Genomic DNA, 26,497 nt, shown 5'->3' on the forward strand with positions numbered 1-26,497 from the left:
GACCAGTGATGGCAGGGCGCGGCTGCACTCCAGGCTTTTCGCTCTGCAGTAATTTGTATGTCTGTATTACAAGTGTTAATGTATTCAATATCATTCAAAAAATATGAAAAACAGACCACAATTTTCTAAACCCCATTTGAACATTTCCTTTTTCTGTTTTTTGAGACGGAATCTCGCTCTGCTGCCCTGGCTGGAGTGCAGTGGTGTGGTGATAGCTCACTACAGCTTGGAACTCCTGGGCTCAGGTGATCCTCCTGCCTCAGGCTCCCCAGTAGCTGGGACAACAGGTGGGTGCCACCAAGCCCACCTAAATTTTTTAAAAAATTTTTTTGTAGAGACAAGATCTTGCTATGTTGCCCAGGCTGGTCTTGAACTCCTGGGCTCAAGTGATCCTCCTACCTCATCTCCTAAAGTGATGGGATTACAGGCCTGAGTCACCATGCCTGGCAATATTTTTTAAAATCATTAATGTTCAAATGGGAGGGGCCAGGTGTGGCGACTCCCACCTGTAATCCCAGCACTTTGGGAGGCTGAGGCAGGAGGATGTCATAGGGACACACGGAGCTTGGCAAGCAGCAGGTACTCAGTAAATGGGGATGAAAGGCTTGTACATCTTACCTCTGAGCCCCCAGCTCTGGGCCACACCCAACAGACTCAGACCCTGACCCAGAAATTGCTTGGAAGCAATTTATCCTGGAATGGTGACTTTGATTCCTTCATGGAGGACCTGTGGGGTAAGGCCCAAGGCTGACTCACTGCTTGTTTTTAGGCAAGTGTGAGACTTTGGAAGAGGCTTTTGTTTTTTTAAATCAAGGATAAGGGTGGAAGTTGAGCTTTGACTCATTCCTTGTACTTTCCATAGACACTATCTTCTTCCTGGTCAAGATTAACTCTCCAACTCCTGATCGATCCATTCACTGATTGATGATCTAAGCAACAGGGCACAGTAGGCTAATAAACAAAGAGCTCTTAGAAATTAAGAAGTGCATTTCAAAATGAAATATGGAGTAAGAAGAAAAAAAGAAATTAAGTTCATTCATTGGAAGGACATGCAATATAAAAAAAAATTAAGATCTTCATCAGCTTAGTACCAAGGGACACGCAGGAATAGTTAAGAACACAGAGAGGGCTGGTCGAGGTGGCTCACGCCTGTAATCCTAGCACTCTGGGAGGCTGAGGCAGGTGGATCGTTCAAGGTCAGGAGCTCGAGAGCGAGACCCTGTCTCTACTAAAAAACGGAAAGAAATGATCTCAACAACTAAAAACATATATATATAGAAAAAATTAGCTGGGCATGGTGGCACATGCTTGTAGTCCCAGCTACTTGGGAGGCTGAGGCAGGAGGATCGCTTGAGCCCAGGAGTTTGAGGTTGCTGTGAGCTAGGCTGACGCCACGGCACGCTAGCCCCAGCAACAGAGCCAGATTCTGTCTCAAAAAAAAAAAAAAAGTTAGACAATACCCTGTGTTGGCCAAGTTTTGAAAAGAGGCCCTTGACTCCCTGCTGGTGGGACTATAATTTAGTTTAACCTTTTTGGAGGACATTTGGGCAAATGTATCCATATTTTATATAACATACCATTTGACCTGGAGTGCAAAGGTATGTGTGTAGGTCATTCATTGAAATTGCCACAGTATTTGTAGCAGCAAAAAACTGTAATCTAACCTAAATGCCCATCCGGAGTTCCCTTGTTAGGTAAATTGTGTGAGTAGGGTATAATCCGGAGAATGAAAAATTCTGCAGCGCTGCAAAAATTAAGGGAGCTGCACATAATGATATGGAATGATTTTCAAAGCACTGAATATTGTTATAGCAAGGTGTAGGCTAGTGTGGAGGTTCTCGTTTGTGGTATACAAAGGGGTGTACACGTTAACATACACATACAAATTTATCTCCCTGTCTATATGAAGGCCATCTCTGGAAGGTCATACAAGACACTGGTAAAAAATAGTTCCTTTTGTTTGTTTATTTATTTATTTTAGAGATACTGTCTCATTCTGTCACCCAGCCTGGACAGCAGTGGCATAATCATAGCTAACTGCAGTCTTAAACTCCTGGTCTCAAGCAGTCCTCCCGCCTCAACCTCCTGAATAGCTCAGACTACAGGGGAGCGCCACCACGCCCGGCTAATTGTTAAAAGTTTTTTTATAGAGAGAGGGTCTTGAACTCCTGGCCTCAAGTGACCCTCCTGTCTTAGCACAGTTTCCCCAGAAACTGTGTTTCTGGGGAAACACAGTTGCCTTTGGGGAGGGAAAAAGAGGTCTGGGATGGAGGAAGACCTTCTTTCGTTGATTGTAAATCACATTTTTTAGTTATTGGTTTTACTTTCAGTGGGGGGTGGGCACCTGTAGGAAATGCAGGCGTCTAATCAAATTTGTCTTCCTTCCAGAACCCTTTCTCGTCACTTTAGATATTCCCCAATTGCCCTCCAACGCAGTTGTACCCGATTTCACCCGCCTGAAAGGCGTGTGCGCCCAGCACCCCGCGACGGTCGCAGGAAGGCGCCTTGGCCAGCAGAGGGCGCCGGAGGACCGCGCCCCGGAGCCGGGGGCGGGACCCCTCGGGCGGGGAGGGCCTGGCCAGCCCGGTCCGCTGCAGCCAGGGCCGCAGAAGTCGTTCATTTCCGGGAGGACCTGACACCACAGTATTAAAAGTGTCACCTCGCTTTCCCCTGCAAGGCGGTCCGCGCCTTCTCCCAGGCCCGGGGCCGCACACGGGGGTGCTGATCCGCGGCCCGGAGGCCCCCCCCAAGCCTCTTCCCACCTCTTGGTCTCCGCAGCTGCCTCCGGGAGGGAAGAGGCGGGGGCGGTCCGGAGGGGGCGGGGATAACTCAATCAGATCCGAGCACAGACCTGAGAAAGGCCCTCGCCCTCTTTGTCACCGGTCCTCCTCCCCTGCCCCCTCCCCCGCTCAGCACTTGCCTGGTCGATTGAAAGAAAATGGAAAGCCAGGCCCAGGCACGTGTGCCCTGGTTTACCCACTCCGGCATCTCCAGGAGATAGGAGCCACCCACTCTTTAGAGTTGAGGAAACTGAGGCCCAGAGAGGCTAGGTAACTCGCCCAGGGTGACCCAGCCGGCAAGAGATGGAGCGAGAATCAGTCGTTCAACAAGTATAATATTTGTTTGGGCTCCACTATGCTTTGAAGACGACGGAAGTGGGTGTTGGGGGATGCACGGGATCCTTCTTTGGCTTCGGTGATCAGGGAGGACTCCCTTAAGGAGGTAACTTAAATGTTTTCGTATTAAATATATCATTCGTATTCAAAAGTGTTGTCTGTGTAATAAAGATTCCTCCCTGCCTAGGAAACAGAACATTACCAGAATTCTAGAAGCTCCATGTGCAGCCTCTCCTTACCCCGCCCCTACCACTCTTAAGAATTGTGTACTAAATATTTCCTTGCTTTTCTTTCTAGTTTTACCACTTCCACACACATCCCTAACCAATATAGGGTTTAGTCTGCCTGCTCTTTGAACCTTATGTAAATCTAGCTAATTGTTTGCATTTGTTTGTGACTTCTGCTTAACATTCTGCTTTTGAGATTGACCCTTGTTGTTGCATAGAGTTGTGGCTCACTCTTTAAATTTTTTATTTTTTGCCACCAAGCCCATCGTTATGGATGTTGTTCATTTTTATTGCTGTATGGTATTCCCGTATAGTATTGTGCCATGGTTTATTAATCCATTCTACTGTTGATATAAGCATTTGGATTGTATCCAGTTTTTGTTGTTAGGAACAAGGGTGCAAATGAATATTCTCTTCTGTTTCTTCTGGGTTCGAGGCTGGGCAGCAGTTCTTAACTTTTCTTGCTCGTTAGAATCATCAGAGGGAGTTTTAAAAAATGCTGATGCTAGAGGCCCCACCCAGACAGACTAATTGAATCAGGATGTTTGTGGGGGTGGGGCCCGGGATTAGGTGTTTTAACTGTTCCCTGTGGGAATTCCCTAAGGGAATCTAATGCGCTGCTAGGGCTAAGAACCCTTGGGATAGAGTTGGCCCGGGGACAGACTTGATGCGAGAGGAGAGTCACCTGTTAGTAGCTGACACCAAACTTTTCCAAAATGGCTACGCCCATTGATACTCACATCCTCATCAACACTTGATATTGACCAAATGTATTTATTTATTGTCCTTCTGATGGGCATGAAATGGTACCTCACTGCGGGCTCTTTTTAATTTTGTAAATTTTTTCACTGTGGTTTTAATTTGCATTTCTTAGGCTGAGCCGTGGGTGAAGTTGTTGCTGAAACAGAGCATGAAAAGAAGCTAGCCAGGTGAAGATCTAGAAGAGAGACTTAGGGGGAAAGGAGGATGAAGGGCAGGTGCCAAGGTCTTGCGGTGGGCAAGGGCCAGGGCGGGACGCCGGAGGAACCGCAGGAGGCTGGGAGTGAGATCGCTGTGCACAGGGGAGGGAGAGAAGCCCTAGGCACGGAGGGGCACAGCAGCAGGCCCAGTTGGCAGGGTGAGGACTTTGGCTCTTACTCTGCGACAGGCATTTGAGAGGGTTGTAAGCAGAAGGAGGTGGTCTGATTGCTGCCCCTGGCTCCGGGTGGAGAAGCGTGATCAGCGCGGCACTGACATGGAGAGGGTGTATTTGTCCTAATGACTGCCTAGTGCCTGCCTCCCTCAGCCCTCCCCCACACCAGCTAGAACGAGGGGAGGCTGCTTTTGTTCACAGCTGTTACCCCCAGCACCTAGTGACCAAAACAGACCATAGTCCCTGCGCTTGTAGTTGGTGAGTGGGGGGACATGCTTTTCCTAGTCCTTGCCTCACAGGTGGAAGTACTGCCGACCCAAGGGATTTATTTCCGCGCCCAGACCCTGGCCTGGCCTGCCACACGGGAGCAGGGCTGAGGGTACAGCTCTCCCTCCCTGGGCCCAGCCCTGGTGCATTCCGTCAGCGTCCCCTGTGGAGCCGCGATGAATCCTTTGGACACAGGATAGATGACCCTCAGAGGGGTGAGGGGACCCCGCCTCAGCCCTGCCTTCTCTGCTTCTCTCTACCGCCTGCCTAGAGGGATCTTTTTCAAGGAAACTCTAAACAGGTCTCTCCTCAACTGAAATCTTTCCGTGGCTCCCCACTGCCCTTGAGGCAAAGTCCAAACTCCTCCTAGGCGCTGGAGGCCCAACAAATCTGACCCTCCTGGCCGGCCCACGCCACCCCTGTCCCTGGGAGCTGCTCTCACTTAGTTCCTCAGAAGTAGTTACTGATTCTTACCTCGGGCCTTCCCCCTTGGTATTTCTTCACTTCCTCCGGGAAGTCACCTCCGACCCCTCCCCACTCCTGTTCAGGTGACCGCCTCCTCTTCACTGTCACAGCGTCGTGTCTCCCCATCAAAGCGCACTTCCCTTTGCATTATAATCGTCTGTTTACTTTGTCTGCCTCCCCCACCGGACGGGGAGCTGCCCTTCGGTAGAGGCCGTGAGTGTTTTGTTCAGGGCTGTGTCCCCAGCTCAGGGAACCGTGCCTGGCACGTAGCGGGCGCTCGGTAGATGTTTGCAAAGTGCAGGAACGAGTGCGTTTCGCTAGATGATGCCAGGCTGCTTTGCAAGAAGGCTGTGGCATTTCACACTGCCAGCAGCCACGCGAGGGTGTCCATTTCCGCGCATTCTCCCCAGCGGGTGCACTTCCCTCCCTCCTCAGTGCTACGGGCGCCAGCCCGGCCGCGGAAATTTCCGCCCCCCGCCCAGGCTCGGGGCGGAGGCGGGTTTCGGAAGGTCCGGTGTCGGGACCGGCGGCGCGTAGCGCCAGGGGGCGCCAGAAGCGCTACGACCGCGGGGCGCTGAGCTGGCAGGCGCGCGGCGTCCCGCTGGGGTCCCACCTCGTTGGGGGCTCGCTGCGCCCGGCGTCCCTCCCCCGACAGCCCGCTCGGGGGGCGAGCTGAGCTGCGCTCGCAGCCGGGCCTCGGAGGGGCCCCAGCTCGGGCTCCCAGCGCCACGCGGCGCGAGCTCCGCCAGCCCTCGGCGCACCTGCTCGGGGCGTGGCCTTCGGCGGAGGCGCGCCTCTGATTGGCGCGGAGGTGACAAAGGGGCGTGGCCCCAGCGTCCCGCCTCCCGCCCCATCTGGACTATTTAAAGGTGTTGGCGGCGGGTCTCTACTCACAGCACCGCGGCACGGCCTCGCGAGTGGAGCGTCTTGCGACCCCTGCGCGACCCGGCGACCCCGGCTGCTTCGGCCACCATGCCGCGCTCTTTCCTGGTCAGGAAGCCCTCCGACCCCCGCCGGAAGCCCAACTATAGCGAGCTGCAAGACTCTAATCTAGGTGCGCGGAGGGGTGCCGGGCGCTGGGGAGGGGTTCGGGAGTGGGGGTGGGGACAGGCGAAGGCGGCGTCGGGGGGCGTCTGTGGCGATGGGGCTGGGCCAAAATCGAGTCAAAGGACCTCTTGTGGAGAACTGCGGGGCGAGGGCGCGGGAGACGGGGGACAGGGGGGTCTAGATCACGGATCCGGGCGACTGGGGCAGGGCTGTGGAGCGGACAGTGGGCTTGGGCTGAGGGGGACTTCGTAGCCGGCGCGAAGCGGGGAGCTCCGCGAGTGTGGGGATGGGAGGCGGCGGCTTGTGCCAGCAGAGCCTGCCGGCCAGTTGCCGTGAAGGGTCCGGAGTCCAGAGGGTTGGGGGGAGGGGTCGGGAGAGGATCTGTGTCTGGGGAGGGGGATTGGGGCAGGGTGGTGGCTCACGAGCTGGGGAGATTGGGGGCTGGGATAACTGGGGGGGTCTAGCTTCAGACTGGGGACTTGGGGGGCTCTGGAGGAGGGAGACCTGGGAATGAGTCCCTTAAGCTGGGACTGGGGAGTGGGGGACTCAGGTTGGGTGACCTGGGTGAGGAGCGGGCTGTGCAAGGGCAGGAACCTGGTGTGTCCTGCTCACGATTTTATTCGTCTAATAAGTATTGAGAGCCAGCTCCACTCACCACCCGGGCAGCAGTGAGTTAATGTTTGTTGACTGACTGAATGATCTAATTAACGCCTGACCCTGCTCTTTTCTTTCTCGTCTCAGAGTTTACCTTCCAGCAGCCCTACGACCAGGCCCACCTGCTGGCAGCCATCCCACCTCCAGAGATCCTCAACCCCACAGCTTCACTGCCCATGCTCATCTGGGATTCTCTCCTGGCGCCCCAAGCCCAGCCAATTGGGTGGGCCTCCTTTCGGCCCCAGGAGAGCCCCAAGGTGGCAGAGCTGACCTCACTGTCAGATGAGGACAGCGGGAAAGGCTCCCAGCCCCCCAGCCCACCCTCACCGGCTCCTTCGTCCTTCTCCTCCACTTCAGCCTCTTCCCTGGAGGCTGAGGCCTACGCTGTCTTCCCAGGCTTGGGCCAAGTGCCCAAGCAGCTGGCCCGGCTCTCTGAGGCCAAAGACCCCCAGTCTCGAAAGGCTTTCAACTGCAAATACTGCAACAAGGAATACCTCAGCCTGGGCGCCCTCAAGATGCATATCCGAAGCCACACACTGCCCTGCGTCTGCGGGACCTGCGGGAAGGCCTTCTCCAGGCCCTGGCTGCTGCAGGGCCATGTCCGGACCCACACCGGTGAGTGCCCCCCCTGCAGGCCGGCTGCCCTGCTCACCGTCCCCACTGCTTTCTCTGTCAGCTTTTGTGAGTCTGGGTTTGCTGTTCTCATTTTCAAAGTTGTGGACACGGAGGTGCTGAGTCTCCCAACTTCTAGCTCAAGTTCAGGGGCCTGGCTCTCTGGAGATGTTTGGCAGAAACATTCCTTCATCAGCGAAGCAGATGGGCAGAGTAGATACCTTTACGGGTCTCTCTGCGGGCTCACTCTCTCAGCCAAATGGGCTGAAGTCAGGTATGGGGAAGGTGCAACCAACACCTTGCTGCTATGGCCAGGTGTGAAGGGGCCTATCCTGCCCCACCTTTCCCCGCCCACCCCCGCCCTAGCCAGACAGGATGTTGTTCAGACCCCCTGCCTGGCTCTGAATCCTGCTTTGAGAACTTTCTCAAATTTTCAGCTGATGGTTCATCTCTTCTGAGCCTCAGTTTCCCCACCTTTTAAAATGACCATAAGTCACCTTGGGGGGTTTCTGTACAGGCTAAGTGGAAGAATGTGTATAGGAAGCACTTGGCAAAGTGCTTGGTACATGATAAGCTCTCGCAAAAGTGATAGTTTATTCGCTCTGCTTCCATGCTGTGTGACCTTGGGCAAGATATTTAACCTCTCTGAGCCTCAGAGGATTACGGTAGCACATGTTTAGAGGGTGGGCATAAAGATTGTTAATCACTTTATGAAAACTTATTATGACCATTATGGTTCTTGGGTCTGCTCTCCCCAACCTCACTCAATCCTATCACGCAGACCAGAGAACATCTTTGCTGGCAGAAAACACAGTCACCTCTTGGGTGTTTCAAAACGTAATACTAAATGTGTAGAAAACTTTCTGGAAAGGGAGAAAAGAACGTTTTGGAAGTTGAATGGTGGAGGCCACAGTGGTCGGGGCTGCTCTTTGGAGAGGGACTGTTGAGAAGGTTGGAGGGTTGTGGCCGATGGCCCTGGGCTCAAGCCGGCCAGGTTGGAGACAGAGCGCGCCATTTCTGGCCCAGCGGCCGACCTGAGTGCTGACGGTGTGTCCGGGAAGTGGATTGGGAGACATGGCATTTTGCAGGCTTTGTTGGCGTCATCATTACTCGGCTAAGACGCCCATTTCTCTTACTTTGTGAAAAATGGCCCTGATTTTAACATGTCCTGTCGCCTGGGCTCCTGGGTGCCTGCCCAGCTAATGGGGCTCTTTGGGAGAGTTGAAGCCCTCAGGGTGCCCTCCTGCGCCTCCCCAGCCTCTCTCCCCTCTCATCCGGACATTATTTTAATGTAAAGGCATGGTTCAGACACAAAAACCCCGTTGCTGTCCCCATTGACTCCCATTGTGTGCCTTAATGGCGGGCCCAGTGGGTGGGGGCCGAGAGGGGTGGAGCAGGTGCACGGGGCAGCGGTGCCCAGCACCTGTTCCGGGCTGCAGCTGCTGGCCCACTGCGTGGCAGGCCCCTTTAATCCGGGGTATCGCATGTACAGTGCCCCCCTCGGCGGCCTTTGTCCCCGCCGGCCTGGTGCCGATTTCACACTTGCCGGGAGCTCCATGAAGGCATCTGGGGGGCAGGGGACCTGTGAGGGGTGGGGGGCTCTGCACTCCTGCGTGTGCACACAGCCCCCCAACCCCAGTATGTCCTATAACGTTTCCTTCCTGCTGTGTTCAGGTTTATGTCTAATCACACTTTGAGCACTTACTGTGTGGGAGGGGTGTCACCAATGGCCCTAGAAGAGGGGTGCCGTCACACCCCCATCTTACAGATGGACCCCAGCCCCTTTCTGGACCTGCACAGTCAGCCCTTTATTCACCAGGGAGCGTGCGAATGAAGAACTGAACTTTCTCTTTCACATGAGGAAGACCTTGTAGAATGCAATCATCAAACCCTTAAGGGCTGGCATGCAGAGGGTGCTTAATAATGAATGAGAGAAGGACTCAGGTTTCCCTTCCCCAGTCCTCTGACTAGGTTCCCCTACCCTGCGGTGTGGCATGTTTCCTCGTATATCTGTCCAGTGAGATGGCCCAGCTCACAGGTGCTCAGCAAATACCTGTTCAATGGATGGGTCCCCCAGACTCTTCCTGTGTCCCCCTTGCCTACCCCAGCTCAGCGCGGTGCCCCCAGGCACCGAGGAAGCTCTTCAAGTCTGGCACGGGATTCAGCAGGTGGGCCGTGGCCTGGGGGCATATCAGGCTGGGTGTGGGAGGTTAGGAGAATTGTATTTTTTGAGAAAGGATATTCGGTCTTATAGCATAATGTCTGGCATGTGGCAAAAGCTCTATTGTGACTTTTTGTTTGGAAAATGCTGTATCTCAAAGGAAAAACAAAACAGGGTTGTCAGTGTTTTTGGAACTATAGGTTGGAGCAGTGATTGTTAAAAGGCCTGAGTAGGGGATCAGACTCCTGAGGCTTTTTTTTAATAACAGATTTATTCTGCAAGCACTTATTGAGCACTTACTAGGTACATAGCTCCATGTGCAAGACTTTCGGTAACACAACCCTGGCCAGGCAGATGGTTTGTCAGGGCCGCAGGTTTCCGTAGCCTGGTGGGGGGATCCCAGGCCCTAGGCTGAGGCTTACAGTGGACTTGGAGAGCCCCTGCCCTGCGGGACTCCCAGTCTGAAGGACAGAGAGGGAGACTGGGGATCACGTGCAGTAGGCTAATGGGGGGAGCAGGCTGCTGGCGGGCGCAGGGCAGTGGCCCCACCAGCTCCCAGCAGCGGGTGGGGAGGCCTCTTAAGGCCGACTCTTAAGCTTTGTCCCCAGACAAAGTAAATCGAGGACTGACTCCAGGACTGATAATAAGGAACACCAACCACAGCCTCCCTCCACGGGCAGCACGTGCGGTGGTTAAAATCAGGGCTGTGGCGTCCTGCTGGGTGACCCTGAACATGCTCCTGTGTGGCTCAGTCTTACCCTCTCTAACATGAGGACCACAGTAGGATCAGATGACTGCAGGATCAATCAGTAAAAGTGCTCTGCCATCATTACTGACTGTCCCACGTCCCTGCGTGCTGTGGACAGCACTTTATCCCGCCTATCCCGCCTTCTCTCAATTACCAACTCCTGTGAGTGGGATATGAACAGGCCCATCTTGCAGGTGAGAAAATGGAGGCTCAGAGAAGCCAGACAACTTGCCCAAAGTTGCAAAGTGGGAAGCAGCAGAGCTCCGAATCAAATCCAGGCCTTTGGACACTGGATGTGTGTTTCACCAGGGCCTGGTTTCTCTGGGGTCACGGGATTCCTTCAGGGCTGAGGCTGTGTGGGGAGCGATCCATCACCGCCCGCTGTTAGGCCGTGCCTTACTCGGCCCCTCTGTCTTTCTCTCCGTAGGCGAGAAGCCCTTCTCCTGCCCCCACTGCAGCCGTGCCTTCGCTGACCGCTCCAACCTGCGGGCGCACCTGCAGACCCATTCGGACATCAAGAAGTACCAGTGCCAGGCTTGCTCTCGAACCTTCTCCCGCATGTCCCTGCTCCACAAGCACCAAGAGTCAGGCTGCTCGGGGGGCCCCCGCTGACCTAGAGGCTCCTTTCTCCTCCATGCCCGCCCCCACAAGCAGCCTCCCCAGCTCCAGAAGGAGGGACCCCTGCATCCTTCTCAGGGCCGCGGAATTCCCTTCTGAGTGCTCCGCTCCCAGCTGCGTTGGCCCCACATGACTTCGAAGACCATTTTCTGGTTCTGTTCTCTCTGCTCTGGGTGCCTCAGTGGGCTCCAAAAGTGGCCTTTCAAAGTGGCCATTTCTGGGGACGGCTGATGGGAGGGCAGCTTGCAACGGAGACGCTTCCTGGCAGCCACCGCTCTGGAGCATTCTGGAGTTGGCCTTTCTGTGTGGGTTTGTGTGTCCAGAGCTGTTAGATACAGCTGCTTCGTGCTACAGGACAAAAGCCAACAGACTGACTGAGAAGCTCCCACCCCTCTCAGGGGACCCTACTCCCCTCCCCCCACTGCCGGCCCCGGAACCCTCAGGCCACCCTCCAAGAGGTGTGACTAACTATGCAATAATCCGCCCCCAGGTGTGTCCACGGGGCCTGCGGGGGCAGTCTGGACACGGCGTCGTGTCCTCGTGTCTAGACCCTGAGATGCCCTGGGCCCGGGCAGCTATTTCAGCCTCCTGTTTGTCATGGTGGCACCTGTTTCACGGGCAATTTAACAATGTCTCAAAAGGGACTGTGAGTAATGGCCGTCACTTGTCGGGGGCCCAAGTGGGGCACTCTGGCCTGACTGATGTGTCTCCCAGAACTATTTTGGGGGCCTGACAGGTGGGCCTGGGAGGAAGATGTTTACATTTTTAAAGGTACACTGGTATTTATATTGCAAACATTTTGTATTAAGGAAATGTTTTGTATAGTTACATGTACAGTTTATTGATATTCAATAAAGCAGTTAATTTATATGTAAAAAGTCTCTATTTGGTCGATTTTGAAAGGTCTTTAGGAAGGGAGGAGGGGCAGGAATTCCTAGAGCTTAGATATTTCTGACGCAGCCTTAAGCCTTGTCCTTGGAAACATCACCTGGCTTGGAAGTCTGGGTTTGACTGTCAGGGACGTGTGACTAGGTTTTCCCCTGGGCCTGGGCGTCCTGTCTGGCTGTTTGGAGCCACCTCTGGCGGGGTAAGCGAAGGGGTCTGTGTGCGAGCTGCCCGCACGCCACGCCGCGGCTCTCACGTGCTCTCGTTCTAGCATTTCGAAGCTGAGGAGGCCCGGAGGGCACACACTGGCTTCCTGGGCCTCGGCTAGGCCGCTCGGCTCTGCCCAGCACCGCTGGGCTGTGGGGGCAGGATTGGCTACTTCTCCCAGATGGCGAGCGGAATGCAGTGAGGGAGACAGAGGATGTCCTTCCTGTTTCCAAGGGCTCTGGGCCCCTCTCAGGCCTCCCTGTCAGACCCACACCTCCGTCTGGCCGCTGGGTACCAAATGGCCTTTGATGCGAGGAAATTGGCTGGCTGGAGCCAGGAGGGTGAGAAGCCAGGCCAAAGGGTAGGGGTCATTCAGCTTCCTGCTCCGAGGACGGGAGGATGGTCAGCTTGGTCGGCTTGCATCCTGGGCTGGGATAATTTACTCCTGGCTGGCTGGTGGTGACCTCACTGCTGGGGGCCTCCTGGGGCCGGGAGAAAATGAATGTCCTCTCTAAGTACAAAAGGTGCTGAAGGTGCCAGCTTCCTGCGGGGAGCTGAGCAGGCGTCCCGGGTCCCAGAGCTGCGGGGGCCCCAGAGTCAGGCTGGGGGTGGGGGGAGCTTCGTGTTCCAGAGGAGAGATGATTCTTTCTTCTAAACAGGAAATGGTGACCCGCAGGCCGGGAGCAGCCCTTAATGACTTGCAGCTTTCCTCCCCAAAGGAAAAAAAAACGTTCTCTAACAATCGCCAAATTGTGGCCTGCCTCCCCGAAGGGAAGTCGGGAGTGGTGGGGGCTGGGCGCCAATTAGCTGAAGGCCTACTGTGTCCCTGTCTCTGCAGGCCCCCGCAGGGCATCCAGCTCACCCAGAGTAGGTGCTGACATTGCCGAAGGGTGAATGAATGATCTGGTGGCTCCGCACAATCCCTGCGGGATGGGCCCTGGGAAATGGGGCTCAGAGATGAGGGGCTTGCCCAAGGTCACCCCGCCTTGACCTTGGGTGTACCTGGCTCCTATCATCCTGGGAGTCAGGTAGGCCTGGCTCATGTCCCTGGTGCTCAGGGTGCCTGGAGCAAGGCTCTCCCTTTCTCGGGGCCTCTATAAAATGGGGTGACAGTGATGCCGTCCTCCCGAGACTGTGCAGAGGCATTCATTCATTCCACGGGTTTCCATGGGCACCGTGTGTGCCAGGTCCTGCTCTAGGCTCTGGGGTTACAGCCGTGAACAAGACAGGCCGTCCCTGCGCTCATGGAATGTATGTTCTGGTGGGGGAGACAGAAAACAAACAAGTGATTAAATAAACAAGCCGCTTTGCTACAGTGATGGTGCCAGGACGGAATGAAAGAGCACCAGGCGCTGGAGAGCCGTGGGGCAGGGCTCTCTGGGCTGAGGCAGCCAGAGCCCTGGAAGAGCTGACATTCCAGCCCCGACCTGAAGGAGGAGAAAGATCGGGGGAGGGAAGAGCCAGGCTGGAATGTGCCTGCCCTCCTCGGAAAGACCAGGCCGCAGGAGGGACGGAGGAGACAGGGTGGGCGAGGAGAGCCCCCGCCCAGGCCCTGCAGAGCTCTTCAGGGCTGAGCAGGCGGGACTTCTTCTAAGCCCCAAGGGCAGCCGTTGGGGCTTTACAGCCCTGCTGAGGCCTGCTCTACCTTTTATAGGACAGTGGTCTGGAAGGGTGGTGGTGGTCTTGGGGACGAAGCCTGGATTTAAGAAGCATATGGCATTGTGCCCACTCGGCCCTCAGCCCAGCGCACCTGAGCACTAGTCGGGGAGAGTCACTTGGGGTTATTTATTAAAAGGGAAAGCCAAGTTCGGTGGTGAGTGCCTGTAGTCCCAGCTACTCAGGAGACCAAGGCGGTAGCATAGCTTCAGGCCAGACATTCAAGTCCAGCCTGGGCAACATAGCAAGACCCCCATCTCTTTAAAAAAAACAATTTAAAAGGGGATGTTGGACCCCGTGGGGGCAGATGCTACAGAACCACCCCAACATAGCCATATCACTAAATGGAAAAAAAAAATAATACACAAGACATGCTCCCTTTTGTGGGCAGAAGAGGGGTAGAGACATCAGCACGTGACTCATCCTTGCTTATATTTGCATATAGAGATTCTGGAAATTTAGGACAGTAAACTAATAAAAGTGGTTCCCTAGGGAGTTGCAGGAGGTGGAATTTGGGTGGATGGAGACAGGAGGGAGGGGACAAGGGAGACATTTTTTTAGATTTTTAACACTTTTTATTTGGAAATAATTGCAGCCTCACAAAAATTACAAGGGAAGTACAATAAACTGGAATTTTTCATTCAGATTCTTCAATGTTTACATTATATCATATTTCATCTTCTCTCTCCCCCCTACACACACGCACACATGCATTATTTCTGAACATTCTGAGAGTAAGTTGCAGACACAATGCACCATTCCTGCTGAATATCTAAGCATGTATTTCCTAAGGACAAGAACATTCTCTCATATAACCATGGTTCCACGATCAAAATCAGGAAATTTAACATGGGTGCAATGCTATTCTGTAATCCAGTCATGATCCAATTTCTCCAACTGTCCCACTGAGCATTTCGGGGGGTGGCGGTGGGGAGAGACCCAGGCTCGACTGCAGGACCGATGGCCTGTTGCACCTACCTGTCCTGTGTCTCTTTAGTCTCTCCTATCCCGGGGCAGCACCTCAGCCTCTGTCTTTCAGGACGTTGACATTTTCGAACAATACTGGCCAGCTGTTCTGTAGAATATCCCCCAGTTTGAGTTTTCCTGATGTTTCCTCATCATTAAATTTGGGTCATGCACTTTTGGCAGAACCTCAGAAGTGGCGTGTGTCTTTCTTGGCGCAAGGTGTCATGAGGCGCATGAGGTTGACTCGTCTCATCCCTGACGTCAACTTTGACCTCTCGGTTAAGGTGGTGCCCACCGGGTTTCTCCTTGCTGAAGTTCCTCTTTTTCCCCCTTAGCACTTAATCCGTGCCTTGTGGGGACATACTTGGAGACCATGTGAACATCCTGTTGCTCCTCAAACTTCCACCCACGAGTTTCAGCCTCACCGGTTATTTTTGCCTAAATCAATGACGTCTACGACAGTGGTTCCCAGATGGTGATTTTCTGACTCCATCGTTCCTTCTACTTTTACTGGCTGGCTCCGTACCGCAGAACTTTCCCTCTGTCCGGGCAGCAGCTCAGAGCCGTGGGGTTGGGAGAGACTGGGCTGGGAGCAGCAGGATCTGGCTGGGCCATTAGATCCTCCCCTGGGATTTTCTTTAAAACGAGTCCAGGAAATAAACGGGCTGTGAAGCCGATCTCTGTGCAAGTGTCCAGGCAGGCAGGTCTGGGGCCAGGGCCATCTCTGGGCACATCTGGGCTGCATTAGTGACCTGGTGGCTACTTAGGGGTGTTCCCTGAGCTAGGACGGAGGGTCTCCTGGCAGGCAGGGGTCTGGGCCTTCTTTGCTTTCAAATTGTCAATTTCACAAATGGTGTGGGAATGTATTCCTTCATTTTAAAATATAAAACAACGAGATGTGAGGCTCAAGTGACATGTGATCAACACACTATCCCAAAGCCTTTACTATCTCCAGCGTGATGCCGTGGAGAGCTTGGTTTACATCTTTCTCAATTAAAAAAAATGACCGAATATACATTTCCACGTACACACGGCTCCCTGTCACTCACCTCACCCCATGAAGGCCTGACGCTCTGGCCCCGTCACCTCCACCTCCACCCCTTCCCTGTCCCCTCTCATTCCCCCCAGTAGCTGCCACCTCAGGGCCTTTGCACTTGCAGGTCCCTCTGCCAGAAATGCTCTGCCCCAGAAAGCCACGTGGCCAGCTCCCCACCATCCCTCTCCCCTCCTCATTCTCCCCTCCCTGTTGTTTTTTCCATAGTACTTGTCACCATGGGACAAAACACACTCTCCTGTTCGTGGCTTCTCTGTTAACTGTCCCTCTTACCAGCATGTCAGCTCCGCACAGGTGGAAACTGTCCGCTCTGTTCACGGTGCGCCGATCCCTGGTGCCTCGCGTCTGGCAAGCAGGAGGCACACATTGGGTAAAACACTGCTGAATGGATGAGGAATGAATGTACATGTGCCCCTGGGAAACACGGTGTGGCTGTCACTCGTACGGAGCACTTCCCACGTGCCAGGCGCTGTGCTGAGCACCTCACGTAGATGAACTCAGTGAGGAAACCTAGTCACAGAGAGGTTAAGTAACCTGCCCAGAGTCACACAGTGAGTAAGTGGCAGAGCGGGAATTGGAACCCTGAGTTATTTTATTATTGTTGTCATTTAGTTCTTTCTACTTTGGAGGTGGGGGCGTAATGTAAACATTTTTTAAATTGAAGTAGAACAGAGTCCGGGCCTCTGTCCACTGTCTTGCCTGCCTAGACTCTGCTGCACAGAGGGGCCATTTTGTTCTGTAGCCAGCCTTCGAGAAACCCAGCTGCAAGACACCTCTGTCTCCAGCCAGGTAGGCAGCCAAAGGTGTGGGTAGTTACGGCGGAGGGCTGTGGACAGGGAAAAGGGAGCTCAGTGCCCAGGGGTGCCTGGGTGGGGCAGGGTGTTCTGTGTGGCCTTGCAGACTGGTAGCTCTGTGAAGGCAGGACCACCCACCTGGCAGGGGTTTGGCCCGACTTCCCTCTACCCACCGCCCCCTGGGCCTTGGACCCACTCTGGGCACCCACAGCTGGGTGAGGTACTAGTTTCCCAGGGCTGCCCTAAGAAATTACCATATCCTGGGTGGCTTCAAACAACGGAAGTTTATTCTCTCGCAGTTCTGGAGGCCAGAAGTTCAAAATCAAGGTGTCAGCAGGGCCGTGTTCCCTCCAGGGGCTCTAAGGGGAGGGTCCTTCCTTGCTTCTCTGTGTCTGTTTCCCTAATGGCACCAGCCACTGGGTACAGGGCCCACCCTAATCCAGCATGATCTCATCTTAACTTGATTACACCTACAGAGATCCTACTTCCAAATAAGGTCACACGCACAAGTTCCGGGGATTAAGGACTTGAACATTGCTATTTGGGAGACACAGTTCAACCCACTACAGATGGCTACAGCTGAGGGTTTGGCAAATCTTTCTCAGCGGCCTGGAGTGGATCCATGACCTTTTTATTATTCACCCACCAAACCCTGTGGAGGATGAGGAAGCCAGCCTGGAGGAGGGGACCCTTAGGAGCAGACTGTCGAGTGAGTCAGCCTTCGCCTCCATGGCTCCGGGAAGACAGAGGGCCTGAGGCCAGAGGTCACAGTGTCCAGGGCTCTGCAGATGCAGCCCCCGTGAAGGCTATGGGGTGACAGCTGGGTGCCGTCTGGTGCCCCGCCCCCTGGCACTGCCAGTGGACTGAATTCATCCTTGGCCTCTGTGTCTATGGGTAGCCCCTTCTCCAAACTGGCGGGGCTGATATTCGCCAAGCCCGTGAATACTCACCTTGCAGGGCTGTTCACTGCTGTGAGTCAGCCATTCAGGGAATGAGGTGGGTGGGTTAACACCCCCTTTGAGAGCCGCAGGGACTGAGCTTACAAAGGACAAAAGACTTGTCCAAGGACACACAGCTGTTAGATAAGTGGTGGCACCAGGATTTCAAAAAATGGCTTTATTGAGATATAACTCACCCACCATACGATTCATCCACTTAAAGGGTACAAATCACGGCCAATCGCGTGGCTTATGCTAGTCCTAGCAGTTTAGGAGGCCGAGGTGGGAGGATTGCTTGAGCCCAGGAGTTCGAGACCGGCCTGAGCAACATAGTGAGACCCCGTCTCTACAAAAGTAAAAAAATTAGGCAGGTATGGTGTCAAGCACCTGTAGTCCCAGCTTCTTGGGAGGCTGAGGCAGGAGGATCACTTGAGCTCACTGCAACCTCAAACCGGGAGTTTGAGGCTACAGTGAGCTATGACTGTGTCACAGCATTCCAGCCTGGGCAGTAGAGTGAGACCCTGTCTCAAAAAAAAAAAAAAAAAAAGATATAATTCATTAAGTTTTAGTATATTTACAAGGTTGTGCAATCATCATCGCTATCTAATTCCAGAACATTCCATCACCTGAAAAAGAAACCCCATATCCATTAGCAGTCACTCTCCATTTCCTCCTCCTCTCAGCTCCTGGCAACTGCTAATCTGCTTTCTGTCTCCATGGATTTGCCTAATCCAGACGTTTCATATAAATGGAGTCGTGTAAATGGATCACACAAGCCGTCAGGTGGTCTTCTGTGTCTGGCTTCTTTCACTTGGCATAATGTTTTTGAAGTTCATCCATGTTGCAGCGTGTATCAGAACTTCATTCTTTTTTTTTTTTTTTTTTTTATTTTAGCAGAGTTTACTTGAGCAAAGAACAATTCATGACCAGGCAGCGTTCAGAACAGGAGAGGTTCAGAGAGCTACCAGGACTTCATTCTTGTTCTGGCCAGACGATGTTCCACTGGCTAGATGAAGACACCACATCCTGTTTATCCATTCATCAGTTCATGGACATTTAGGCTGTTTCCACTTTGGGGCTCTAACGAAGAAAGCTGCTGTGCAGGTTTTCGTGTGGACTACAAGCAATGTATGGGAGAGTTCGAGTTGCTCTACATCCTTGCCAGCACTTGTTATTACCAGTTTTTATTTTAGCCATTTTAGAAGACAAGCGTGTATGTGCATGTGATAGTTTTCTTAAGATGTAATTTTCATACAGTAAAGTGCCATATATAAAGTACAAAATTTGCCCAGAGAAATAAAGGAGTGGCATTTCTGGGTTGTGCGGTGATTCTGTGTGGGCACTGGGATTGGAACAGGATCTGCTCTGCCGAAGGGCCACGGTCATTTCTGCTGGGGAGGGGGCCCACTGCCTGGGGGAGGAGAGGCTGGGTGCCTCTGGTGGGGCTCGGTCTGGACTCCATCCCTCTTCCCTGGCCAGGAGGCAGGTCTCTGAGCCTCTGTGACTGTAGCTCTGTCCTCCCTGCATTTGGCACATGTGCCCTGAGCCCTAGGGAGGCCCGGCTGTTCTAGGCACGAGTGACAGACGCATCAGCGAGCAGACAAGCTCGCAGGGAGCTGACGGTTCACCTTGGCTGGAGAAGGGCACAGTCTGTCTGGGGTCTCGGCTGATGCGGAACAACTGGTTCTGAAGCCCAGGCATGAAGGTTATCACAATAGCCCTCCGAGAAGCACAGTGCTGTTACTGTCACACCCCATTGTGCAGATGGGGAGACCTGAGTCCCAGAGGGAGGAAGGATTTGCCCAAGGTTCTCCCCACTCAGGTGGTACTGGCTGAGCAGGGATTTGAACCCATCTTTCAGGAAGGGGAATGATGTTGCCCAGGAAGAGGGCAGGGCACCGTGGGAGAGCCGCAGGGGGGCACTCACTTAGTCAAGGGCATGGGGGCATTAGGAGAAGCCTTCCCAGAGACAGAGGGAGCAGGAGTTAGCCAGGTGAAGAGAACTCAGGTAGGAGGAGGAAGCTGCAGGCAGAGGAACAGCAAGTGCAAAGGCCCTGAGGTGGGGATGTGCTTGGGGTGCTCAAGAAATGGCAGGAGGCCATTGGCTGGAGGGGAGAGGCGCGGGAGGGGTGGGAAAGGCGGGCAGGCCCTGGCACCCCCAGGGCCTTGTGGGCCACACCAACGGCCAGGTGTTTGGATTTTATTCTAAGCTGCGGGAAGCCACCAGGGGATTTTGTACGGAGCAGTGACACAGTCTGACTTCCCTCTGGCTGCGTGTGGGAAATAGACTGAGGGGACCCGAAAGGAAGTGGGAGACAAGGGAGGAGGCACCTGCAGGCTGTGGCTTCCGCTGGCCTGGCCGGCAGGGAGGAAGAATGGGAGGGAGGGGTCTTTGTGGATGGCCCGGGCGGGGCTGCAGGGGGACCAAGGGGAGACCCGGCCAGGAAGGTTCCAGCTCTCAGGAAAGGGTGGGGTGCATGGTGGTGCCAGTCGACAAAACTGGGCCCCTGGAAGAGGAGACAGGAGGAAAATGCCGAAGCACGTCTCTTTATCATTCCCTGGACCCCCAGGGACTCCCCAGCAGGCTCTACCAGCCCTGCCACTCAGAGCCCAACCTCTGCGTTCCTCACCTCTGACCCCTCACACCTGGACTCTGCATCCCCCTCCCCACCACCTCCCGCCCCTGGCCCCACGACCCTCCTCCTGTTGTTCCCCTCTCAGCGAGCCCCTCCCGACCAGACAGTAAGCTCAAAGGGCCAGCAACAGCCCCTGGTACGGCGTCTGGCACACAGTAGGCTCGCGATAAATACTCGTTGAATTAATTTAAAGAAGGCTGTAGACGATCCCTTGGTGGAGAAGATGGTACTAGGGAGCCATGGAGGAGCTTGGAGGAAGGGTGGGCTGAGTTCGCTCACTCTCACCCTCTTCACCCTGGCCTGTAGAAGGGCACAGTCTGTCTGGGATCTTGACTGAGGCAGAGCAGGACTGGGCGCCCAGGAATGGAGGATAGCACGACAGCCCTCGGAGAAGCACAGTGCCGTCGTGCTGTCACTGTCACACTCCCACTTTACAGATGAGGAGACCTGAGTCCCAGAGGGACAAGGAATTTGCTCAAGGTCACCCCCAGGTGCCAATGGCTGAGCAGGGATTCAAACCCAGACCTGTCTGACTGTACAAGGCCCTCTCTAACCTTTTGTCTTGAAAAATGCTTTTCAGAAAAATAAAATGAAAATGTAGGCGCCCAAAGAACAGACAAAGGCCCTTCTAGAATGTCTTCCAGCATAAATACAGACGTGTGTTAGCATCTGTGCCGGGTGGCCTCTGTGGCGGAAACCCGGGGTTAGTGTTTCAGGGTAGGAGGGAGACTGACTTGTCACATTTTCTTCCTTGAACTGTCTGGATTTTAAAAAAAACTTTAACAACAGTATAAAAATTGCATAAAGAGATGCGCACATCAGAACGTTCATCTCAGTGCCTGCTTTCGATGTAAACCCACCTGCGTGACCAGCGACGGCATTCCAGGCGCCCCGAGCCAGCTTCCCTAACTCGGCACGATGTCTGCGAGATTCACCGTGCTGTTGCGTCATCAGTCACTTGCTCCTTTGCAGTGCCGAGCAGTAGCCGCCGTCTGCACGCGGCACGGCTTGCTGGTTCGCAGCAGCGCCTGGGCGCTCGGGCTGAATAATGCCGCTCTGCACATCCACCTAGACATGTTTGTGTAAACGTAAGTTTGCATTTCTTTGGGGTATATACCTAAGAGTGGGACGGTTGGGTTGTATAGCAAATACGTGTTTAGCTCTATCAGAAGCTGCCGCACCATCTTCCAGAGCGCTTTGCCTTCCCACCAGCAACACAGCGGGGAGTTCCGGTTGCTCCACACCCGTCCGCACTTGGTATTATGTTTTAATTCTTCATTTCAGCCATCCTAATAGGTGAGTTGTGGTATCTCAGTGTGTGTATGTGTATCAGTGTGTGTATGTGTGTGTAACAGCTTTCTCAAGATGTAATGGAATACAGTCAACTGCCATATTAAAGTACACGTGATAAGCTTTGACACAGGTATACACCTGTGAAACTATCACCATAATTAAGACTGAAAATATTCAAAACCTCAGTTTCCTCATGCCCGTTCTTTGTAATCTTTGCCTTCCTCCTCACTCATCGGCCCCCAACCCCAGGCCACCAATGGTCTGCTTTCTGTCACTTACAGATCCGTGCGTACTCTAGAAATTATATAAACGGAGTGAGACAGTCTGCTCTCCGGGCTCCTTCCACTCAGCATAATCGTTCTGAGATTCGTCCACCCTGGAGCGCGTATCGACAGTGTGTTCCTTTTTCCTTGCCGAGTGTTGTTCCACCGTACTGATGTACCGTTGGATGGACCGTTTCCACTTTGGGGCCATTACAAATAAAACTGCTACAAGTGTTTACGGACAGGTCTTTGTGGAGGTATATGTTTTCATTTTCTTGGGTAAATCTATAGGAGTGCAATTGCTGGACTGCATAAGGGTGTGCTTAACTTTTTAAGAAACTGCCAAACTGGTTTCCAAAGTGGCTGCACCATTTTGCATTCCCGCCAGCAGTGCCTGAGACTTTCAGTTTCTCCGCATTCTCACCAACACTTGATATGATCAGTCTTTTAAACTGCAGCCATTCTACTGGGTGTTCAGTGGTATCTCATTGTGATTTTAATTTGCATTACTCTAATAACTAATGATGTTGACATCTTCCCATGCACTTATCGACAATTCATGAAGATATACAATATTTAAATCTTCTGTCCATTTTTAAACTGACTTCTTTTATTATTGAATTTTGAGAGTTCTTTATATATTCTTTATCAACTATGTGTTTTGCAGATAGTTTCTTTCTAGTCTGTGGGGATTTATTTCTTTTCTGATTGTATCTTTTGCCCAATTTTTTGTTGGCCTACCTGACGGCCTTACTGGTGTTTAAGAGGGTTTGGTACTTCTTCCAACCTTCAATTTCCAGCTACAGACTCTGCCTCCCTGGGAGGTTGAGCTGAAGGTATGGAAAGAAAAACATTGTCTAATCCAGGAGCAAATTCTACCTCTGCCCTTTCTTGCACCTTACACAGCCTCAGTTTGCTCATTCACATAACGAGGATAAGTAAAGTAGCCTTCTCCAAGGCTTACATGAGTTCCACATGGAATACGCTGGAACCATTGGCTGGCAGTTTTATTTCTATCATTTTCATCACTCTAGTTGTCTAAATGTGGCTTGCAGTGCAAGCATTAGGGCTCAAATCCCAGTTCTGCCAGTCCCAGGCTGCATGACCTTGGGCAAGGGACTCCCTTCCCCACCCATCTCACCCTTGTCCCACTGTCTCCATCTGTAACATGGTTGATAGGAAGGTTGAACACAGCAATGGACAGAAAGTCCTTGGCAGAGTAAAGGCTCAAAAAAGAATACTTTTATTGCCTGCATCCTCACATACAGACAAGCCACCAAGTGGAATCCCACCAATGGGTGCAGAGGTGGGCACTGGTCTCGAATTCTTCCTCCCTCTTGTCCCTCCCTTGCTGCCCTGGGGACAGTCCCTATGCTAAAAGATGGGGAATCAGAGGTGAAACAGACCTGGCCTTGAGCTGTCACATCAATGTACCAGTGCGAGAGGCCCTGGTTCAAACCCCAGCTTGGCTATGGACCTGCTCAGGGGACTTTGCATAGGTCTTTCAACCTCTCTGTGCCTCAATATCCTCAGCTGGAAAAGGGGAATTCTACAGATTCCTGGATTGGCAGAGCGGCTGAAAGGAATAGAAAGAAATAATGCATGAGAGGTACCAGTAGTAAATGGTTAAGAAATGATAGCTAAGCATGCTCCTGCCTCAGGGCCTTTGCACATGCTGTTTCCACTTCTTGGAATACCGTTCCAGAAAGTTGCCTTAAGGAGTGGGCCTCCAGCAGCCTCAGCTGGGTGAGGGGGCCGTAGGGCTCTGGAGGTAGGGTCTGGATGGCCACATGATGCCAACCCTCAAAAAGACCTCCTGGCCTGGTGGGGGCTCACGCCTGCAATCCTAGCACCTTGGGAGGCTGAGGCGGGAGAATTGCTTGAGCCTAGGAGTTCGAGACCAGCCTGAGCAAGAGCGACACCTTGTCTCTACTAAAAACAGAAATTAGCCAAACAACTAAAAATAGAAAAAATTAGCGGGGTATGATGGTGCACGCCTGTAGTCCCAGCTACTGAGAAAGCGGGAGGATCACTTGAGCCCAGGAGTTCGAGGTTGCCGTGAGCTATGCTCATGCCACTGCACTCCAGCCCTGGCAACAGAGTGAGACCCTGTATCCAAAAACAAAACAAAACCCAAAACCCAAAAAAGCCTTCCCTGACCATCCTGTGAACCATTTCATGCCCTCTCCACCTCTGTGGCTCCCCCCCCCACCCCCGGCCCCCTTCTTTGCTTTAGTTTCTCCACAGCCACCCCCTGACGCTTTGGTTCAGGTGCTGATTTGCCCATGTCTGGCTCCCCCACTGGAAGGGCAGCCACAGGAGGGCCAGGAGTTTCGGGTTTTGTTCACTGCAACACCCCCATCCCTAGGACAGCACCTGCACGTAGTAGGCGCTCCACAGCGAAGCCCGGAGCAGAGAGCGGACTCCTTGTCATTGTCCCTCCCGCTCCTGCGTGGTCTGGGACAACTTATTCCGAGCCCGCCTGGCGTTCCGGGCGGGGCCGCGGGTCCCGGGGCGGCGCTGGGCGGACGCCGGCGGGTTCTGCCTTCTGTTTCGGGGCGCGCTTGACCGTGGCCCTCCGGGCCGGGCCTGTCCGCGGGGGCCGTGCGCGGCGGGGAGCGGCCCTCGAGCCGGGCGCCCCTCCAGGCCGCGGCCGGCGAGACGAATGCAGCACACGGCCGCCTTTATGGGGCCCGCAGACAGCGCGTCGCCAGCCTAACCCTGCGTGGAAAATTCGGAGGTGGAAGGCGAGGCGCCGTCATGAGGGGCCGCCAGCAGCCGCGGCGGCGGGGAGGGGGCGGCGGGGGCGGCCGGAAACGTGAGCCGGGGCTGGGGCCCCCCCACGCATTCCCCAGCTCCCCCCCCACCGGGATGGCGGCGGGCAGGTGGGGGAGCTGGGCCCCGCCCCCAGCCCGCGGTTACTCCCTTGCAGGACCACCCCCCTTGGGAAGGGTTGGACGCGGCCAGTCACTTGTGCATGCTGTTCCATGATGCTCGCAGCAGCCACAGGTTGAGGCTGGGATACTAAGGAGCTGGCCGCACTTTCCCGTTTCAGGGCTGTTCCCTAGGCCTGGGGGGAGACCTGAGCCACACTTGAAATCAGGGCGACGCCTGAAGGTGGAGGCCCCCCGGTCAAAGGCACAGGCCCAGGACCTGAAGGAGGGCAGAGCTGAGTGACCTGCTCCGGGGCTCGTGGTGAGGCCTGAGCCACCCAAAGTGCCTCTCTGAACCTCAGTTTTCTCATCTGTCAAATGGGGATGGGCCAGGCACTGTGCCACATGCTGAGGGAGGATCAGAGAGCGGCATTCGTCAGCTTCTCCACCCCAACCAAGGGCTTCCACCCCAGTGGGAAGTAGAATGGGAGTTGGGCAGGTGCGTGTGTAATTAACACCCTGGGCCCTGGGTTGGGAGGAGAGGGAGGGAGGGATAATGGGAGCATGACTGGAGGAAGGGGAGGCAGGGGACCCCCAGGAAAGGCCCAATGTAAGTCTCAGACTAAGAGAAGGCAGAAAGAGCTCAAGGCAGCCAGATGGCAATCTTTGCATCTGCTGTTCCCTCTCCCCAGAACACTGTTCCTTACCCGTACTGTCTCCATAGCTGTTCCCCTCACTTCCCCCAGGCCTCTGTTCACAGGTCACCTCCTCAGAGAGACCTTCTCAGACCATGTGTCTAAGCCACACGCCGCCCCCACCTTTTGCTTTGCCCCCAGCAAAGAGACTTATTTCTCTTTATTATATTATATCCCTTTTGTTCACTTGTTTCTCATCCACCTCCTCTGCCTGCCTGTGAGCTCAGTGAGGGTGGGGGCTGTGTTCACAGCCATAGCCTCTGCTCCCAGTCTGGCACACAGTAGGTGCTCAATAAATGCTGGAGGAAAGAATGAGTGAGTGGATAAAGCTAGGCAGTGGAGGACAAAGAAGCCCCTGCTTGCTTTCCGGTGACTGGGTTTTAGGCCAGCAGGGGACAAGGTTTTCTGAGTTACAGACAGAGCACCAGGTGAATAGAAGGACAGGGGACAGAGGGCTCCAGGGCCCGCCGGCTGTTCTTACCTCCTGGGGCCACGCAGAGGGAAGCTCACTTTTAGCTTACTGCAGAGCCCCCAGTGGGGCAGGGGCCTGGGAGCTGGGAGGCTGCTCTGCCTGCCACTGCCATGGGTGAGAATTTTCACACGTTGTAAACGCAGCTCAGCTCGGCTCCCTTCTGGCTGGGGCAGCCGGCTAGGCCCACCCTGGGCTGGCTGGGAGGTTCCCAGGTCCCCAGGATGGACGGTGTGTGTGGGGCTCCCAGACCCTGGGATCCTCTTCCTGGGGGTGGGGCATGGGTTCCCACAGACAGGATAGCCTAGAGCTCGAAGGTGAGCCAGCTGCCTGGGTTCAAATCCTGGCTCAGCCATTGAGAGCCATGTGACCCTGCGGAAGCTACCCAACCTGGCTGCGGTCCTCACTGTAAAATCCTATAATAATAGTAAAAGTGTGTAAGAATATAGTGCCTGGGCCTAGTTCGGGGACTCTTATTGGCTTTTGTGCCATAGACCATAAAAGTAGAAAATATTTATGAATTTATATTTAAATTTTTGTAAATGTAAGTATATAGGATTAAAAGAAAAGCAATTCTATTAAACAGGAATTATTAAAATATTTAATAGTCCAATGTTTGATATGGTGACAGCTGTGCTTCTTTGTTAATGCACTGAATAACAAGATCTCGTGGCTGGCCTCATAACTACAGTAGTTGTGAAGTCGGGAAGAGGATAAACGT

The 26,497-nt window shown here is 53.8% G+C and overlaps 1 protein-coding gene across 1 annotated transcript; it reads left to right on the top strand.

The window, feature by feature from the left end:
• Positions 1 to 6,103: 6,103 nt before the first annotated feature.
• On the top strand, positions 6,104 to 11,918 carry SNAI1 (snail family zinc finger 1). The gene is made up of 3 exons (XM_012654696.1): positions 6,104 to 6,261; positions 6,996 to 7,523; positions 10,857 to 11,918. The coding sequence occupies exons 1-3, from the start codon at positions 6,180 to 6,182 to the stop codon at positions 11,039 to 11,041; spliced, it is 795 nt and encodes a 264-aa protein (XP_012510150.1). The 5' UTR covers positions 6,104 to 6,179; the 3' UTR covers positions 11,042 to 11,918.
• Positions 11,919 to 26,497: the final 14,579 nt, after the last annotated feature.

Source organism: Propithecus coquereli, unplaced genomic scaffold (genome assembly GCF_000956105.1).
Source record: "Propithecus coquereli isolate 6110/MARCELLA unplaced genomic scaffold, Pcoq_1.0 Scaffold444, whole genome shotgun sequence".
NCBI lineage: Eukaryota > Metazoa > Chordata > Mammalia > Primates > Indriidae > Propithecus > Propithecus coquereli.